Source organism: Pezoporus flaviventris, unplaced genomic scaffold (genome assembly GCF_033815535.1).
Source record: "Pezoporus flaviventris isolate CSIRO_AGI_PZ_B2104156 unplaced genomic scaffold, CSIRO_AGI_Pfla_v1 ptg000031l, whole genome shotgun sequence".
Taxonomy (NCBI): Eukaryota; Metazoa; Chordata; class Aves; order Psittaciformes; family Psittacidae; genus Pezoporus; species Pezoporus flaviventris.
Window position 1 is genome coordinate 24,310,616 of NW_026892579.1, and position 19,662 is coordinate 24,330,277.

Here is a 19,662-nt window from a genome sequence, read left to right on the forward strand (position 1 = left end):
TTTTTCATAAGGACAGAAAATAAAATAGCTTAGACTTAAAAAACAATCTAGACCAGTGATTAGAAATGTAGCATTTCAGCCCAAATACCTCAAGATCAGTGAAGACTTATTTTCTTTAATAATAATAATAATCTGCACTGAAAATATATAAAGAATTATAATAATTGGTGTTACTAACCCCATCTATATTTATTTGGTAAAAAATATTATCAATGGCAAAACAAAGAAGGATATTTTTAGAGACTGATCATCTTTTCTATTTCTTTATTACTACTACTTGCTTCATGAAATTATCCTAAATTCATACAAGTTGTTATCAGAGCTTCTGGATTCCTAAGGAAGCACTGCACAGACTTTGTTTTTTTAAGAGGACACTTGGAAAGTAGTTGCTAGAGACATGGTAAAAATATAAACTGCTAATAAGTAACTTTGAAAAGCAACTGCTGCGCATGGTTCTTGTTTCATTTTAGAGCTTGAAAAGTGGTAACAGCACAGCCACTTATTTGTAAGTTCAATATAGACATCTTATATAAATGAAATATTTTAAGATCATTTTCTTGGGTTGTTTACCATTTTTATTTGTAACAATTTACACTGAAAGAAGCACTAATAAGGTCCACTGCGTACACAGTACATTACCATTCTAGTGACACTATAGTGCAAGTAAAGCAACTGCAGTGAACTTTGTTTGCCATAATGAAACAGTTTAAAAAAAAACTTTGCATTGGTTCTATAGAGTATAACAAACATCTCCTGAACCAGCAAGCAAAAATTTACTAGTGACACTCAGTCCTGTCACCAGCACTTATCAGGATTGTCTTGCATTTTGCTCATAAATCAAGCAATTGGAGTCAATAACAAATTAGAAATGTAAGCAACTGTGGCATTCCATAACAACATTTTCGTCCTGTATTTTAAAAAAATTATCATATCACATGACCAACATTGATATAAATCAGCAGTTGCATTCCAAAGGCATAATTAAAAAACAGTATATGTTATATGCAACTGATTGATTTACCTGCTCTGAGATGTCCCACCACATCAGCCAAGCTACCTTTCTTCACTTTGGTAATGAAGGCACCGAGTCGTCCTAATTCTGTCATTTTTCCTCCAACAACCTAGTTAATCATAAATTTGTGAGTTTCCAAGCGACAAACCTGACATCATATCAAGCATCTGTTTTCAAATTATGTTTGAAATTAAACCTGAAATATGCATAAGCATATCTATTGTCCATTTGAGCTTCACAGAGGCTTAAAGATGAAGTTAGATACAAAAAGGCCAGATCTACTTGAAAAGAAGACACAAAATGAATAAAACTGGGGCCGTTCAGCCTAAATAAGAGAAGACTGTGTGGAGACCTCATAGCAGACCTCCAGTATCTGAGGGGACCTACAAGGATGCTGGAGAGGGACTCTTCATTAGGGACTGTAGTGATAGGACAAGGGGTAATGGGTTAAAACTTAAACAGGGGAAGTTTAGGTTAGATAGAAGAATTCTGTACTGTGAGGGCGGTGAGGCACTGGAATGGGTTGCCCAGAGATGTGGTAAATGCTCCATCCCTGGCAGTGTTCAAGGCCAGGCTGGACAGAGCCTTGGGCAACCTGGTCTAGTGGAAGGTGTCTCTGCCTGTGGCAGGGGGTTGAACCAGATGATCCTAAGGTCCTTTCCAACCCAAACCATTCTGTGAAATTCATATTCCTTTTAATGTTTGACTAACCAATCTTATGCAGATTGCTAAATATCAAAATTTGTTGCAGAAAGAATGTTTCTTACTAAATAACCACAAAGATGTACTTTTTTTTGCAAATAGTCTGCAAGTGCTTAAGTTTAAATTGCAAGAGCACATCCAATTAAAACTTGAAGTTCATTTCCTACTAGGACCAAACTTTTTTCTCACATATTAAAAAACAAATAAAATTGCTTACTGCCAGCAAGAAGCAGCCTTTGTGCTACAGACTATGAGACATTTAGTAGGATGAAGCTGTTCTCAAATTCTGTATTCCCATGCCACACGATCTCACTTCAAGGTGGATAAATGGCTCTTACCCAGGACATAACTACTATCAAGATCACAAAGTTCTTTCCTGATTTAACTCCCAACATGATAAGCAGAAGCGACAACCCACATCTCCATCACATGCAAGGGACTGAACTACCAGACAACTACATACAAGGAGCCCTTGGAATTGGACTCAGTCCTCAGTGAATGGGAATGTTTTATATATGACATTGTTGCTGTTCTCAGCGGGGAGAGGAAGACACACAAATTAAATTCTCTCATCTTTGGAGCATGATGTAGTTAAAAATACACATGGAGAGAGAAATTCTTGAACTGGCACATTGTAGTCCCCACCACCTTCGGAAAGTCACAATCTCTGTATGTGTTCTGGCAAAACAGGGACACGAACCTAAAAGTCCTCTACAGATGACTAATTTACGGATTTAAATAAAATGAACAGTGTTGCCAATGTCTTAATTTTATGGCACCAGATTAACTGGAATTACATTTAATACAATCTCTAGTATGTTTTAAGAGGTCTTTTTTGCAAATTTTTGTATAAATTTTTAGTTTCATTCTAAAGAATTTCTGTTTCTGAATGGCTACGTGGATTTTAAACACTGACCTTTGCATCTGGATGACATTTATGTATGTGGATTATGAGATTAATTACTTGACCGAAATGCAAACAGTAGAGCTAGAAAAGGCAGGACTCGATTAATGCATTGCAATGTAATATATGTTTGCAGATAGGAAGGTACATAAACATAGGCTTTTTGATCAGAACAGTTCAGCTCCTTTGCAGTAAGTGGAAGACTGTATAAAAGGGTTTTTATGCATACTCATTATATTTACATTCATAATTTATCTGTATAACTTTCCAAACTTACTAAAAATGAAGAATCTATTTTTATCAAATGACCGCATAATTGGAGAGTCCTCTGATTTAAGGTGTTAGACCTCTAGGATAGTGGAAGTTTCTTTCATTTACCACATAAACCATGCAATACTTACTTTTAGCCCCAGTAATGCACCTGATTCTTTTGGCATGGTTGTTCTCTTGTTGAGAATAACACGCCCAATTAAGCGATCTCCCTCTTTAGAAGGCTGCCACGTTACGGGATGCTGTTAAAAAAACAAGCAGTGAAATAAAAGTGGAACCATCTTCCTGTATTTAGATGCACATTTATAAACCAATAAAATTTCTAGATCATTATGTCACAGTAGACACAAACATCCCTCAGATGTGTTACGTATCACACCTGAGGTCCCTATTATTATATCTGTTGGACTCTGACGTCATTAAATATTTATGTCCACTGTAAAACACCTCAGCACTAAGTCTACAGGTAGAATTATGATGTTCAAGGTTCAATACAATTAAACATTTAAAACATCCCTTAGGTAATAAAATTAAACTTCTATTTTTAAATTCCATGACCTGGGAAAGTTCATTCATAAATTCTGTTCTTTGGCATAATATACATGTTATTCAGCTCTACCATATGGGTTCAGTATAATAAAAAATTTTAAAAATCCAGATGATCCTATCCCACTCTAAGTCAACAGGAAAAGTTACTAATCTCTCCCAGAGCAGCATCATACTCACAGCTGCTTTTGTGGCATGCGGTGAAATCTAGTATCATGTCTAGAAAAGAAGTTAATAGTTTAAATTCAGGCAATTTTACTAGTATATATTTTGATGAAAATTTCTGCCTGATTTCAATTTTCATGATTCACCAAATCAAATGTTCATATAATTTGTACAGAATAATTTTTCACAACAAAATTACTACGCTGAACTGAAATAATCAGCAAATATTTTCATTCATACTTACAAACCTCCTTTTTCCTATTTCTTACCGAACTAATGGGGGATGTCTCCCTGCTGTGCCACGTGGCAGGATCCAGCCAGTAATAATCCAAGTCACCTGGAAGAATATGAATAGAAAGAAATGTGTAATCTCTCAAACAGAGAAAGACATATTCAATGATTACTTCTGCAGGCATGAATCTTAACATGTAATAGTTTGAGGAAGCAAATACAAAACCTGCGTTATGATTCAAAATTACCTTATATAAATTTGAAATCAATATAGCATAATAATTTAAAACCAAATTGATTTGGACCTCTGCTTTTTCATGAATAGCACCTCAGAACTGGCTGTGCACTCTGGCTGTTTTTTTACTTTGCCCAGTCATCTTTCAAGAATGGACCCCAATGCATCACATTCACAGCCCTCCTCCTCCCCTTGCTTCTTCAACACACACACAGGACTACAGCTAATGATGACACAAGAGAGAATATTCCACAAAATAGGCACTTAGCTATAGTTAAAGACAGAACAGTCAGCCACACTCCAGAATCTGCAAAGTAGCTGATCAATACTATGACAACGGGTACTGTACAGACAGAGGGCAGAAGAGCCATTCAAGGGCACCTGGGAAAACAGCCACACAAATAGAGAAAATAGTACCAACAGCAGGGTGCAACCTTCCATTTTGCTTGGCAGAAATTTATATGTACATCAAAAATAAACCCATAAATTACAGTGGTCTGGAAGCCATGAGCCCATAGGGCCAAGGAGGGGAACTTTGGGTTGGCTTTGGGAGAAAAGGCAGCAGAGTGTAACACCACAAAGAGTATACTGCACTTATGGAAAACTAAGGAAACCATAGTTTGACTAAATACATTACAGCTGTAGAAGGCTGTAGAATTGGTAGCAAAAAACTACCAGCTTCCTTGGCAGTTGTCTGTGACAGAGGACTGATGTAACTGTACTTTGAGGAGGAAAAGGATGAGGCAGGAATTGCAAAAGGAAGAATACTGGGCAATGCAACACGGAGCACATTTTTCTTTGCAAAGAAGGGTGAAGGCAATATTGGGAAGGACACAGGAAAATGATGCAGGCTAAACAGATCCAACAGAAGGGTAAAAGTGAGACTGCTAGAGCAGGAAGAAGCCCAAAGGATTTCTGTGGTAACATTAGTTTTAAACAGAATACACATATGAGCTCTGAGCCTTGGTGTTAATTCATCCATTTGGGCATTGCCACGGTGTATTAACAAAACTGCAATAGTGTCATTAGAAAGGAAAACCACAACTCTTTCTAATGCTGTCTTGCAATAACAGTAGTATATAAAAGCTTGATCTGAAATAACCAAGAGATATTTTTTAAGTTACCTGAAAAATAGCAATTATTCTGCTAATTAGCTTACAATGCCTTTAAACACGCAAACAAACAAAACCATAATGAAAACAAAATCTAAACTATCACTTCAGAGGTTAGTTTTAGACCCTGAAGTAAACACTGTCACCTTGCACTGAGGTTTGTATCAATGCCTATAGGGGCCTATAGGGATGCTGGGGAAGGACTCTTCCTTAGGGACTGTAGTGATAGGACAAGAGGTAACGGGTTAAAACTTAAACAGGGGAAGTTTAGATTGGATATAATGAGGAAATTCTTTCCTGTTAGGGTGGTGAGGCACTGGAATGGGTTGCCCAGGAAGGCTGTGAATGCTCCATCCCTGGCAGTGTTCAAGACTAGGTTGGACGAGGCCTTGGTTGACATAGTTTAGTGTGAGGTGTTCCTGCCCATGGCAGGCGGGTTGGAACTTGATGATCTTAACATCCTTTCCAACCCTAACTATTCTGTGATTCTATGATTTTATAATGCCTGCATTTCAGGCATTTTTTCATGCTCACTTGGGCAGAGGACTTTGGTGATTTGAAATATGTTAGTGGAACAGTTTGATAATACTGGTTTTGAATTCACAAGTGACTATTTTTTTTTTTTCAAGTCTTTAAATTATTATGTTCCAGAGTTAGTTTTCGGTACAGAACAACTCTTCACACGCTTTCCTAACAACATTCCTACAGACTCCTCAGTGATCATTTAAAAGATACTAGGTAAAAATCCTACTATATCATTAAAGTCAGTTATTGCGGATACCCTCCTCGCTCCTGATAGGCTCTATATCATCAGAAAACATTTCATTTATTACGTGCACTTCAGGCAATACATCTTCACTAACATTTTATAAAAAACATCTCTGTAATGCTACTATTGGATCACTACTCTTATCAGCACACAGGCATCCAACAGAAACCCAAATAAAGCACGCTTCTAGAAAGAAAAAAAGACATACATTTACATTAATACTTTAATATTTTTCACTTTCTGCAAGTATTTAGATGCCGATTATGAAATAAGAGCTGTATCATTCTATAACCCATAAAATCTTTAATAGCTTACCATCTACATAATTATATGCACAAGCTTGTTTTTAAACAGCTTATTATTATCATACGCTTAACCGCATGAGGCAGTTTGCGGTTGCATTACCTAACTGCTGTCCTGCAATTCTGGAGAGCTTAACTTCATATTTTATTTTTAGCATTGCTCCTCGCACCTTTATAGACTTCAAAATTGCAACAAGAACAACAAATCCATGAACCAGACTGCCACCCCAAGTGCCAGAAGTAAACTGGTACCTGGGGCACAGAGCTCTCCAATTTTCATTAATGGACTCAACAGTAACACCAAACAGCAGCTCTCTGCTGGGTGAGCTGGCCTGCCACAGGCAAAGCACAACACATTTTCCCTCCATGTTTCACAGCTATTTGCTCAGCAATAGAGCATGCAGGAATAAATGTCAGCTCCACCATGCAGATGTTTGTGTCCAAGTGCTGACATCCTTTTTGCTCTTGTCCCTATTGCTCCCTGCTCAATTTTTGTCCTTCCCCAGCTTCAGCTTCTGGGCCTCAGTTTCTTTGCTGTTCTTCCTCCTGTTTATTGCATATCCATGGCCACTTGATTCATGCCACTAGCATCCTTCCCCACCAAGTTCCTGCAAAGTCCTCTTATGTGTCTTCTGTCTTGGCCAGTTTTCCCATCCCCACCAACTACCTGCCCTTTGCTGCTTTTCTTCCCTGTCCATTTTGTTGCCATCATTCATCTGCGGTCTCCTGTTTCTGGCTTTGGTGTCCTTTCTTTATGTTGTGTATTTAACTCCCTTCTTCCCCTCACCCCTTGATACTAATCACCCCCTCCTCCCCATACCTAAACCTTCAGCTTCTGTCCCTTTCACCCTTCCTGTCTGTTCTGCACTTTCAAGTCATCAGCTGTGTCCTATGCAGCCTCCCATGGCTTTTTTGCTTTCTGATCTCAGAAGCTGAGTGCAGGAACTGCACTGTGCTGCTCTGCTGAGGTGGAGCATGGACATTATGCTGAGAAAGCATAAAGGTAGCTATCAAATTTAAAATCTTGATTGACAGTGATAGGCCTACATGCAAAAATGCATGAACTGGGGTTAAAAAATGTCCACATTCTTGAAAAATTACTTAATTTTAAGAGTCCTAGTAAAATTCAGTTCAATGCAGAGCACCGGCATACAAACTTTTGGCTGAATCTGCAGCTGTAAAAAGGAGCTGACAATAGAAAATGTCAGTTAATCTATATTCATAAACACCTATAGAATATGTGAATTAAAACATGAAGGAACAAAACCCCCAACTGAGCTTTAAAAATATTTTATGCCAGCAACACTGACACGAGGGTCTTGACATCTGCAGTTCAGTTCTCTGTTACAGCTATGCTTCAAAAAAAACCAATTTCTCCTTGATCATCCTATGTCATTGCTATTCTTTACTTAACACCTATTTATGCTATTCTTGCACTGTCATACTATTTGCTTAATTACACAAAATAATTTTACTGAACTAGTATTGCAGAGACTCGAGAATTGGTAAACAATATGCAAAAACTTACAATCTAAGAGCACAGCTTAAGAATTTCAGATGTTCTCAAAACCACCCCACCAAAACTCACAACAAACCCCCCTATACACAGTGTACTCTCTCCAGTGGTAAAAGTCACTAAAAAACCCCACAGTAAAATAAGACAAATTTAAAACATTATGGAGAAGAAAAAACAACTTTTCTATGGAGCAAATAATTGATATAGAGGCTTAAACTCCTTTTAAACACTTTCTAAAAAATACTTTAGAAGTATCAAAAATTTAAACATAAGACCCTATGAAAACATTATTTTTTATATTACTGATATATTTCTAAAACATATAAAACATATTTCAACTTAGAGCATATTATTAAAAATGTATCTGCAGTTATAATGCACAATTTACTTATGACGTATGGAGTGAAACAAGTACATATTTATACAACCTTTTTTCCTGAGGGAATAATTCAGAAGTTGCATCCTGCCAGCAATTAAATATTTTTCCTATTAACATGCTGCTGCTCGATTATTTTACTCTTGGACAAAGAGCTATTATCAAAAATCTAATTTCAAGACACAAATGTGTTCAGTTTTTTTCTGTGAAAGTCTTTTGCAGTCTTCGATCAAATTTCAAGACGGGGAATAAAACTCTCAAATTGCTGTTGATTTTATATCTGCAACATGCCTGTCTTCAAAATAAAGGGAAAGCAAAATTCATAGCACCAAACCTGCATTTTCTCTAAAATACTCCATCTTCAGCAGCACTACCCATACCAAAAGCTAGTGCTGGGATTCTGTGGTTTTAAGTGAGACCCTGCAAAGCTAAGAAGTGCTGGAAATGGCAACCTTGTCTCTCTCGCAAAGCCAAAACAAGCTCAAGAAAGTCCATTATTGTGTATGACCAGCCATGGTGATTTCCAGAGAGTCCTGAATACCAAAGATAAAATAACCCTAGATGTTTCAGACCCCAAATCCATCCCAGCTGCATTCAGACTGCTATTCAGCAAAGAATGCACTTCTGGTGTTTTGCTCAAAACCAGATGCACTAGATTTGCAGCAGTTACTTAAGACAAGAAACAGACAGTCTAATGATAAGAGTCAGTCAGCCCATGTTGGGCACTTACTTGAGCCTAACATGTAGCTGCTAAGCAGTTCTATCATGTAACTAGGAAACTTAACCAATTATTTTCAGAGGTGGCATTTAAAATTATGGTACAAACTGTCTTCCTGTATAGCCAGGCTAGATCACTGTAATTAACATATGCAATGGTAATTTATTTGCCTTTGTTAATTTTTAAGAGTCAAATATAGCCTGCATTAAACAGACAATAAAGCTTTATCAAAGACCCAGAGCATCCTCTGTTATATCTTCCACAGTGCCTATGAAACTGGATCAGTAACTTATGGAAATGATCACTAGATACCATATATTAAGCTACAGAATGTTTTAACAAACATAAAGATTCTCCATGTATCAGCTTGATTGCCTTCCTCCTTCGTAGCTTGAGTTTTCATGCGTTACAAGACCACTCAGCGTGCTCTTGGTAAATGCGTTCAGCACACTATTATTACCAACAAAAACATCCATCTTCTGTTACAGATGTGACAGGTCATATTGTTAAGCAAGAAAGTACTTCTATGCCCAAGAAAAAAAAAAAAAAAGATACTAATCACATTATCATGTCAGAAAACTAGTTCAGTGTATAAACAATGTATGTTTAAATCATTCTAGTCAAGCTGCTAACTAACCACATAAAGAGAAAATACACAAGTACCCAGCTTGACAGACAGTCCTAGCATCTAAGTGGAAAGAATCTAAGAATTCAAAAGCTACCTACTTATTTATACAGAAAGCATCACAAAAATGCTCATTATCTCCTTCCTCTCAAATCAACGCACTTCAGATACCTACAGTTAAGAACTTAAATCCTTGCAGAATGAGGTCTGTGTTTTACCAATTGCACAGTTAAAGGGCAGGCTGGCTCACGCAGTATGAGGGAAGAATACAGCATGTGACTGTGAAGTTTAGGTTTTATTTTGTGCAGAAAATACATAATCACATTGGGTTTAAATTCCCTGCTGGCACATGTCCTAAACTCTGAAAGCTAACATTCTGTAAGTTCAAATAAAGACTAGCACTCCATACAAGTGACAGCTTCTATGCACAACACTCATATTTGGGGTACAGATCTGGCACACATGCCTGTGACCCCAATAGCTGCCAAAGCTGGAGCCAGCCTCTCAGATCATTCAGCTCAATGTAACAAGTTTCTTATCCACATATTTATGCAGCAAAACATCTGTATTTTATAGATTGTGACTTTTTTTTTTTTAATTAGTACATTTTACACTTTCAGAAGAAAGTACTACACTTGTGTTCTTTGACGGCTTAAGAATTTTTCTCCAAGAACTTTTCTCTAAAGTAATACTTGCAAAAGAACTTTCAACACAAAAACATCTGGGCCCATCTGAACATTCCACAATGTGAACTTCCTACCTGAATCATTTCAGTGTTGTTAGCGTTATGGATTACTAAAAGCGAGGATTACTAATCTTGCCAACTGAAAACTTGAAGCCAAAAATCATGACCTATCTGGTCAAGTAGCAAGCTGATGATTTCTGAATGTTTCTAAAACTTTTAATATGAACACAAGTTCATATTGTGATATGAACTTGCAACAAGGAAGCTATTCTAAGTTTCCTGAACCTCTAGGGAGTCTGCTCATGTGACTCCCTGAGACAACACTATTTAGTCCCTTTATTCAAACACTGATGGTGTTGAAGAGCTCATTAACCCTTTCCAGCTAGATGCTTATTTTTATCCCAGAGACTGTCCAAAATGTTATTCTGAGGATGTGTAAGGCTTATTGTAAGCATGTGAGTCCAAGAATATATGCACTTCGCAAAGGGATGGCCCCCAGAAAACTCTCTTCAGAAGGTCTTCAGAAAGCTTTTCAACTGTTGATGAACCTGGAGAGACTCAGCGATGAAAATACTAAACAACATACATGAACTCCCATTAATCTGAAAAGTTCTTTTAAAAACCTTATTAAACATTTTCTTGAGGATACCAGAAAACATGGTTCTCAGCATCAAGAACATCAAATCAGCAAGCAAACATTTAATTGATTTTTTGATACTGTGGTATCTAAAGATTTAAGAAAACTCTTTTTTTGTCTCAGTGCTAGCTCCGAGTGCTGATTTTGCTGACTTTGATTACTCTTGAATGGAAAATAATTCTGTAGCTGGATGGATGGGTGGATGAATGGATGGATGGATGGATGGATGGATGGATGGATGGATGGATGGATGGATGGATGGATAGAGATCTCCTTTATGAAATGTAGAGCTTTTTAGAATAAATCTGGTTTTGCTAACTAATTCTAATTCAATATTGACACTAGCTTGTGTTAGCAGTTTTATCTGAGTTCCTTTCCTTTTGCATATTATAAACCCTGTTTTTGATTTGGCATGATCTCTTGATAATATTTCTGTTCAGTGTAGGATGAAATTTGCAAAACGCAGGGCAAGTTATCTCAAAATATCAGATGGGTTAGTAATTTTGGAGACATGGTGTCGTGGTTTAAAACCAGTCAGGGAGCTCTCCTGGACACTAAAAGCCTGACCAGCTCTTAATAACTTTTCTGCTGTTCTGAAAGAGCTGCCAGCACTTCAAGTATGCTGTGCTGTTCTTCAGATAACACATTTTATTTTTCCCTGTTTTTTTTTTTTTTGGTTTGGTTTCTCTTTGGGGTTCTGTTTTTGGTTTTGCTTGAGTTTTTTTGGGTTAGGGGGTTGTTTTGTTGGGGGGGGGGGATGTTTTTGGTTTGGTTTCATTGCCTTTTACAGAGAGCTGGGAGAAAGTATTTTTAAAAGCCCATATAGGCAAAATAGCTTAAAAAGTTTTCAGCTATTTAAGTGTGGGGCATGTGGTGGTTTGGGGGTTGGGGTTATTTTATTTTTGGTGGGGTAATATGGGAGGGGGGTTGGGGAAGGTTACTGGTTGATTGCGAGTGTGTGTTTTCTTCCCTCCTTCTTCCCCCCATGGATATTTAAAAGCAATTGAGCTGAGTAGGTGTTAACTGGAAACAAAGGTAATATATTCATTTTGGTCTCTTCCGATATTTTTCCCCTAAAAAAAAAAAAACAAACCAAACAAAAAAAAAAAAATTCAGTTGAATATTCTTTATCTTAATATTTGTTAAAGGCTGATTTATTAATGAATTATAATTCAAAAATCAAAGCAGAAAGCAGATTCTCCTCAACCCCCAGGGTGTATCTACACTGCCAGAGTACATAGAAATCTTTACAAGGATAAGCAAAACATTAAAAAGTGTAAGCTTGTGAAAGAGCCTTAGAAGTCCCAAGGATACAATGCCCAGTGAGGTATCAGTGGCCTGGTAGCACCCACTGCAAAAATGGTGACCAAAATGGGCTATGGCCAGGGAGCCATATTTGAAAATGTGGGGGAAGAAGAAAAGCATTTCTGCTCAGATAAAGAAGGTAATTCACAGTGTTTATAAACATCCTCATAGAAACAGCAGCAATTGGGAACAAGGCTTTTCCTTATCTGCAGGACCACAGGAACGGGAAGGCAGAAAGACAGTAACCCTTTCTGTTGAATGTCACGAACTCAGTCATGCAGAGCTGCACAAGTCACTTCAGAAATAACAGATTATATTTTGTAATCAAATTATGATTTCACTTTCATGAAAATTGAAGGAGAATATTAATCCCAAATATTCCAATGCAAATGAAAGTTTGAGGAGGAAAAGTTCCTAGCTGTCCCAATCTTCAGAACTGTACAAGGAAAGGCAGCACATTAAATGGATCATGATTAAAGAGAAAAACACAGCGGTACCATGGTGGGGGACCTATTCCAGAACACCACATTAGGAAGATTAGAGCCTAGTGAGGGGCTTGGGTGTTTTTTGTTTTGTTGTTTGGGGGAGGAGTGGTTAATTGTTTTTATCATCAGCATTCATCAGAATCCTCCATTACGCTGCATTTGAAGATAACAAGAGGTTTTAAAGGTTTTCATTTCTCCAGTTCAGAGGGGAATACTGTAGGAAGAATCCTTGGAGCACACAATGAGAGATCACTGACACTAGGAAAACAACTAGCAAAGGACCTTTGAAGCTTTGCTTTCCACCAGTAGAGAAGAAATAGTGAAGAATATGAAAGGGAATAAACTTTGTCACCTTTAAAATGGGAATGAAGCTGAGCAGAATTAAAATCCAAAACATTTCTATAAGAAGAAAACAAAAAAAAAAAAACCCAACCAACAACCCAAAACCAAACCCCACAACAAAACCAAAACACCCCAACTTTAGAGAAAATACGGAAGCAGCCATGACAGCAAAAGGAGTCCAGCAATCACAGAAGCACTTGAATAAATAATACCAATATCAGAAGTAGAACCAGGCAAACACAGAAGAAGAAAAAAATGCAGTCAAAGACTGACCAGGTAAGTCATAAATATTTCGTTTGCTAGAAGAAGGTGAACAATCAGCAAGAATTTGCCTAGGAGAGAGTAATATCACCCAGTGATAGGGTACCTGGAAGCATACAAGACAAAATTAATGCAAACAGCAAAGTATGCAAAAACAATCGAGATCATTCTGCAAATATTTAGACCTTGGTACTTAGTATCCGGTACCAAGCAGTAAGACTACCTAGATATAGTACACTCTAGGCTAATTCAGTTAGTCCTGGAATACTTACAGACCTATCTGAAGCTACCTCACTACCAGAAACAATTATTTCCTGAGAATCTGGGGAGTACGGATGAAGTTCCACTAAACTAAGAAATGGCAAACACAGCACATATCTTTAAAGGACAGGGGAGGCGAAGAGGGACTAGAAATTGTAGTCCAGTTAACTTAGTATCAGTTCCTGAAAAAAACACTATAACAAAACAAGTCACCTTCAGGATAGCAAGAGAAGAGACAAGACCTAAAAAAATCCAAAGTGCCGATAATAACCCAATGTCATTTCCTACCGCTGCAGTAACACAGGTTACAGCAGATGTCTAGTATCTTGAGTTGAGCAGGACTTTTGTTTATGAGCATGCCATGTTAGAGTCACACCAGAAAAAATATCTAAATAAAACCAGCATAAGGTGAAAAAGCTATTTAGAAAAGCATATTCTAAACTGCTAAAATTGGTAACAAAAAAACCCAAAGTATTCATTAAGCAGTCTGTCATGTTTGTCTGAGATACAGGAATAGTCAACACTCGCATTACCATTCTAGATAATAAACCAGAAACATATTAGATTCATAGGTAACTTGACTACAAGGAGAAATGAATGGCTAGTTACAGGACACTAGGACTGGTCTTTAAAGCTACCCTGACAAACTGAAAATAGGAACTGGAAAAAAAGAAGACTCAGTGAAGGGCAGACAAGGAAATGGCTCCACACTAGGACCAGGATAAACTGGTATAGAAATAGGGAAAGTCAGTCAACCAGTTAAGGACTGGGTGTGCAGAAGATGATGGGATGGATGTAATCTATCACAGTGGTAATAAGAGAGGATAGCATACAAGTCTTGCTGCTGTCTGAAAACTACCACCCTTGCCCTTGAGGGGTTGGCCAGAGGCCAGGCTCAGGTGCCTTGTCTAAAACCTTTTACCAAAACCCCTTACAGGTGACACTGATGGAGAACTTTAGGTTTTGATGGTGGTGGTTTTGGGTTTTGCTTTTACTCTGCAGCATGGTTTGACTGCTGGGCACCTTCACACGTAATCAACACCCTGACATGAAAGTGACCTTGATGACAGCTCAGTCTCTCAGGTTCTCCTCTTGCAGTACACAGATTAATTATCAAAGTGGAATATTTAACTGAACTGTAGTTATGAGGGAGAGATGAGTGAAATTTAATGGCCAGAGAGATACAGATGGTCTGGTTTAATAATCCTTTGTAACTCGATCACACAAAAAGTCAGATGTTCTCAAGAGAGACCAAAACTGGACCAATGACAGTGGGACTAATGTGATTTTAAAGTATCATCTAGTTCTCCAATTCTATGCTATTCCAAAGGCTGGAGCCATGATGCTGTATGACACTGCCCTCGGCACAGCCTTGAATCTCTGCAACGCAGGGTATTACAGCTCTATACTTCTCAATCCCAAACCTATTTGACCTTTTTCATCTACTTATGCCAAAATGTGCAAGAGGTCTCTGAAAGGCAGGTTACAGCTGTCTAACACACTGAGTAGCCTGAAGAAGAAACAAGGGTTTACCTTCTTTATGTAGGTATAAACAACTTAAGTGTGAGAGACAGTGCAAGGCTTTGACATTAACCACAGGTTTTCTCCAATCTTCCGCTTTAAACTTGAAGAGCTAAGGCTGAACATTGTCTCTTTCCAACCTTAGCAGCATCTTGTTTTCCCAATATTCTTGCTGCTGTTTCAGTTCCAACTCTATTCACATTTTCTCCAACACATCTCTGCAGATTCTGTCCTCAGTATACTCTTATTCTCTAAGAAATGAATTCACACAAGGATTTCTTACAATATGTTAAATAACACAGCTGTAATATTTGAAAGGATAAAACCTGTTTCATGACTTACTCTAACACACAATCTTTCACAATAATTCTTCTAGTGAAAAAATACTTTACAAAAATTACTTTTACAAACAGTCCTATCAACTACTTAGATAAAAGCTTTAAAGGATATTTGTTATTCTCAACACACTGCATAAGCCCCAAGGAACTTGCAGTCATCACTCCTTCCTCTCACTTTGTCTAATGCTTCTGCAGAGATTTAGCTGAGGACCTTATTCCAAAATACAGATATTTACCACCACCACCACCACCAGGAGAGGGCTGATGCATTGCACTTTCTGAATCAGGGAAGGACATCACTATGATGATGCAGAGATAATATACAAAACCACTACCGTAATTTATTATAGGCCATTATTATCATGACCGTAATTATATATTATGCTAAGTAAACATATTCTCGTTCTATGTGCATGGATTTGAATATTCTCTTCCCCAAATAAAACGCAAAAATAAAAGTAACAGAATCATATTCCAATCTGAACTTGTTAAAGCTACTAACAATAGGACAGTTCAGGGGATTGAAGACATATCAATAGTCTTCTGCCAAAGAGAAATAATACACAAGGTCATTATTTGTTCTTTAAAGTAAATTTCTAGATTCTTTACCCATGCCTTCTCCAAAATGCAAACCAGTCATAATGCAATCAGAATATTAATTCTCAGAAACACATTTATGTTTTGATGTGCGCTTTCAAAATACAAATTTTTGTTTAAAAACTCATGCCATTAGCATCACTAATATAAAATTTGATATGAGCTTTCAAAGTATAAACATAACTGAAATGCAGACTTAGAAGCAAACGGTTCCTTATTCCCTGCTTAACATGAATATATGCTTCAATTAATACTTTACATTCAGAGGACACATCATCTTCACTCAAACTATACAGTTAAAGAAATCTGCTTATGGAAAAATATACTTTAAAATAATATAAAATACAAAAATATATCTAAAACCTCAGCACTGTATAGCAACTTGTTTACCTGACCCTGAATGCAACGTATGGAGCAGAAACTGAAGAAACCCAGCAAACATAGCAGCATCAGCAAGGGAACGGTTAAAAAAGCACAACTGGCATCTAGTAGGTTGCCGAATTCCAGCCTGTAATTGTAGCAAAACTGAAATGCAAGCAAAAATCCACTTCAGTGTGAAGGAGACGATAGAAAAGAAGTCCTTAAGGTCCTTGCGTCCTGATTCCAAGCCAAATTATTCTGCAGCGTCAAGCATTCAACACCGGTGACACCAAACAGGGCTCTTGTCATCAAAACAAATCTCTGCAGTGTAGTGCAAGCATCGATTACTGCATTAGTTTGTACACGCTTGCTGCAATGGGAAGGAGTTTCAGTCTCTAGAAGGAGTTAATGATTTTAGGAATCCAGAATTAACAATCCTTAGAAAAGAAGATGGGCTCCTTCCTCTCCAGATAGAACAAGAAAGAAGTTTCTTAGTGCTTTAAAGCCAGCAGTAGACCCAGGCTCAGGCATCCAAGTAATCTATACTACTGCTGCAGTTTTTATTTATATTCAGCAGTGGTGCACTGAACAAGTTTTAATGAACTGCATAAATGAAGCAATTGTGAAAGGAAATGCAGCTCTTAAGTTATGTAAAACTTCCCAAGCTGTAGAATTTACTTCTAGCACAGTGGCCCTTTGAAAAATTCATCATTTTTTCAAATGAATTGGATGATTTAATACTTTTCTTACATAACAGAAGTGTGCATGGAATTGTAATTAAATATAAGAAAAATATATTCTAAATTGAAAATATGGAAATAACATTTCACATTCCAAATTACATACTCAAGATAAATGAGAAAAGAAAACCTTCCCCAGCATATTTGGGGTGATGATTAGTGAATTACGAGTAATCACATTTGCTAAAGAATTTAATCTAATTTAATCATATCCACACCATAAAATGGCAAAACTATTTCCTTGGCAGAGACAGTCCTCTAAAAATATACTATTCTCTGCAGCATATCTAGATACTGCAGGACTTCAGAAACACACACAAAAAAAAAATAAAAGCCTCCTTGGTTACTAAAATGTGAGACAGTAAAGCAACAAAGGGAAGCTTATAAGGGATAAGATTAATAATTAAGCTAATGAGATCTTACAGTTCTTTCACCTTTATATAGAGCTATTAATAATAATGAAAATACAGTTTTAATCAAGTTGTTTCCCTGTACTTCTGGATCACATGATCAAAATATTGGTGCTGAACACTGATTTCACCTGTCAGTCTGACAACCCTGGCCACTGTTGAGTTTCAGGTTCCCCAGCAGCATAGAATTAGCAGAATGACAACATGACTGTCTACATCTTTTTTTTTCACTGATGTGTCCTTGTTAGGAGATACTTCTTTGGAGGATGATGGCCAGGCTTCATATACTCCAAGAGACAGTGATCATCTGGACGTATACTGACAAGGGAACACATACCCAGCTTTACCCTGAAGCTGGAGAACATGCCTTGCAAAAGAGACAAGAGACAAGAGCAAGACAAGTGCCCAGTGCTTCCACAGCACATCCATTATCCCACTGACTCTTCTGTGCTCGACCTTGAAGGACGTCCTCCTGTTTTGCCAGAGCTGGTGTTGAGGGGTATGCTTCATTTTCAGAACATAACTCACCTGGATCTTGAATGCTCACCTGCCTTGCAGCACATACTATACAAGGCCAGGGATTTTGCCACAATCCAGCTCAGCAGGTATTTAATTATTCACTACAACCTCAGAACTTCTGAACTAGTCTGCACTATACAGGGCTTGTTTTCTGTATTTTCCTGCTCCCAGCATTCACATGGAATGCTGTGTTTGTGGAGAAACTAATAAAGTCTTCACTCAAAGGTATTTAGACAGCTTATTTTTGCCTCACAGTGTTGTTGAAGCTCTCACTGTCCTCCATTCCCCTTCACAGTAGATACATGCAACCTTTGTCTGCTCTTCTGTCCCCACATTGGGCAGTCCTCAACACCAATTTTACTCACTGCTCCCTAGCCATAAGACCTGTCAAAGCCCTGCCTAACCATCTTTGTCTAACAGCTTCAGCTTTAAAAGTTAGAAGTGTCTGCAAGTATATGCTGAATATGCAAGTATATGCTGAAAAACAGGGGAAGAGAGGAGCAAAAGAAGAGCATTCTGAGGTTAAGAAAGGGCATTTTGCAGAAAAGGACAGTGCCACCAACTGTGTACTGCACATCCCTAAGGGTGCTTTTCATTCCTCCCAGCCCCTGTCAAATAGAGTGTTCTGGTTGCCCAAAAGGCCCATCTGACAGTTTGAGACTCAGATGCTGACAGTTCATTTATTTACTTTTACATCCATTAATAGTAGCAAGGCAGTACAAACCTAACTGAAAATCTGGTTACCTTTCTGTTGTGCTAATAAAAATACATAATTAAGTTATAGCACACTTTCAACCTTTGCTTTGGACAACATTACCTGTGGAATCTCAGGAGGTTTTTACTGCCACTATCCTCTGAGGCACGCTACACTCTGCATCTAATACTTAGATTTTAACCACCATATTTTAGCTTCTTCCTAATGTTCCTGTTAATAGTTATTCTAGATCTTAATTCATGTATGAGATTCCTGCATTTATAAAATTTTCTAAGGCCATTAGAAAAGAATGAAATTGAAAAATGATCACAGAGATATCCAAACCTTCAGGTTGTCAAGTTTTAAAAGGTCAAATTCCAAACATTAAATGTGCTATCCAATTTAATGTCTGGATGAAAATGCAACTTTCCTCTAAAAGGAAAGGTTCACAACACTTTTTTTTTAAAGAAGAAAGCCACAGAATGGTCCTAAGCTTAATTCAGAAGCACAGAAAGAGCAATTCCATGAAAAAAAAAAAAAAAAAATCTATGCTTTCAGTTGGAATTTAATTTAGGAAGTGAGAGAAACAACAGAAAAGACCTCAAAGCCAAGTTACAATGGAGAATTGATTGTAACACAATTGCAGGATCTGAGATGGAATATTAGGTGTTGCATGCGATTTGTTGCACTGTAGCCCTGTCTGATCCACCTTGAAAGGTCCTGGCTAATGTGGAAGATTCACAGTGACTGGATAAAGCAAATGCCACATCTCCCTTCAAGAAGGGCAAGAAAAAGGACCTGAGAAACTACAAACTTGGAAGGCTAATCTGAGTCCCTAGGAATGTTACGGAACAAATCCTTCTGGAAGGCAACCCTGAGGACATGAAGGCCAAGAAGCTGAATGGGAACCATCAGCATAGCTTTACTGATGGGAAATCATGCAGAAAAGGTGAGAGAAGCAGATATTGTTTAATGCAACTGCAGCAAGGCTCTCAACCAAGTCTTTCACAATATCCTTGTATCC

At 37.6% G+C, this 19,662-nt stretch overlaps 1 protein-coding gene across 24 annotated transcripts in view; it reads right to left on the bottom strand.

Moving 5' to 3' along the window:
• RIMS1 (regulating synaptic membrane exocytosis 1) overlaps nucleotides 1-19,662 on the bottom strand; it is a 303,442-nt gene that overhangs the window by 124,879 nt on the left and 158,901 nt on the right. For 23 of the 24 annotated variants that reach the window (XM_061460482.1, XM_061460480.1, XM_061460507.1 and 20 more), the window contains 3 exons: nucleotides 3,869-3,936; nucleotides 3,020-3,130; nucleotides 1,022-1,121 (listed from right to left, as the gene is read on the bottom strand). In XM_061460482.1, coding sequence (XP_061316466.1) covers nucleotides 1,022-1,121; nucleotides 3,020-3,130; nucleotides 3,869-3,936 — 279 coding nt within the window. Of the gene's footprint in view, nucleotides 1-1,021; nucleotides 1,122-3,019; nucleotides 3,131-3,868; nucleotides 3,937-16,305; nucleotides 16,640-19,662 lie in introns of those variants that run through there. The other variant, XM_061460502.1, reaches the window with a different exon arrangement.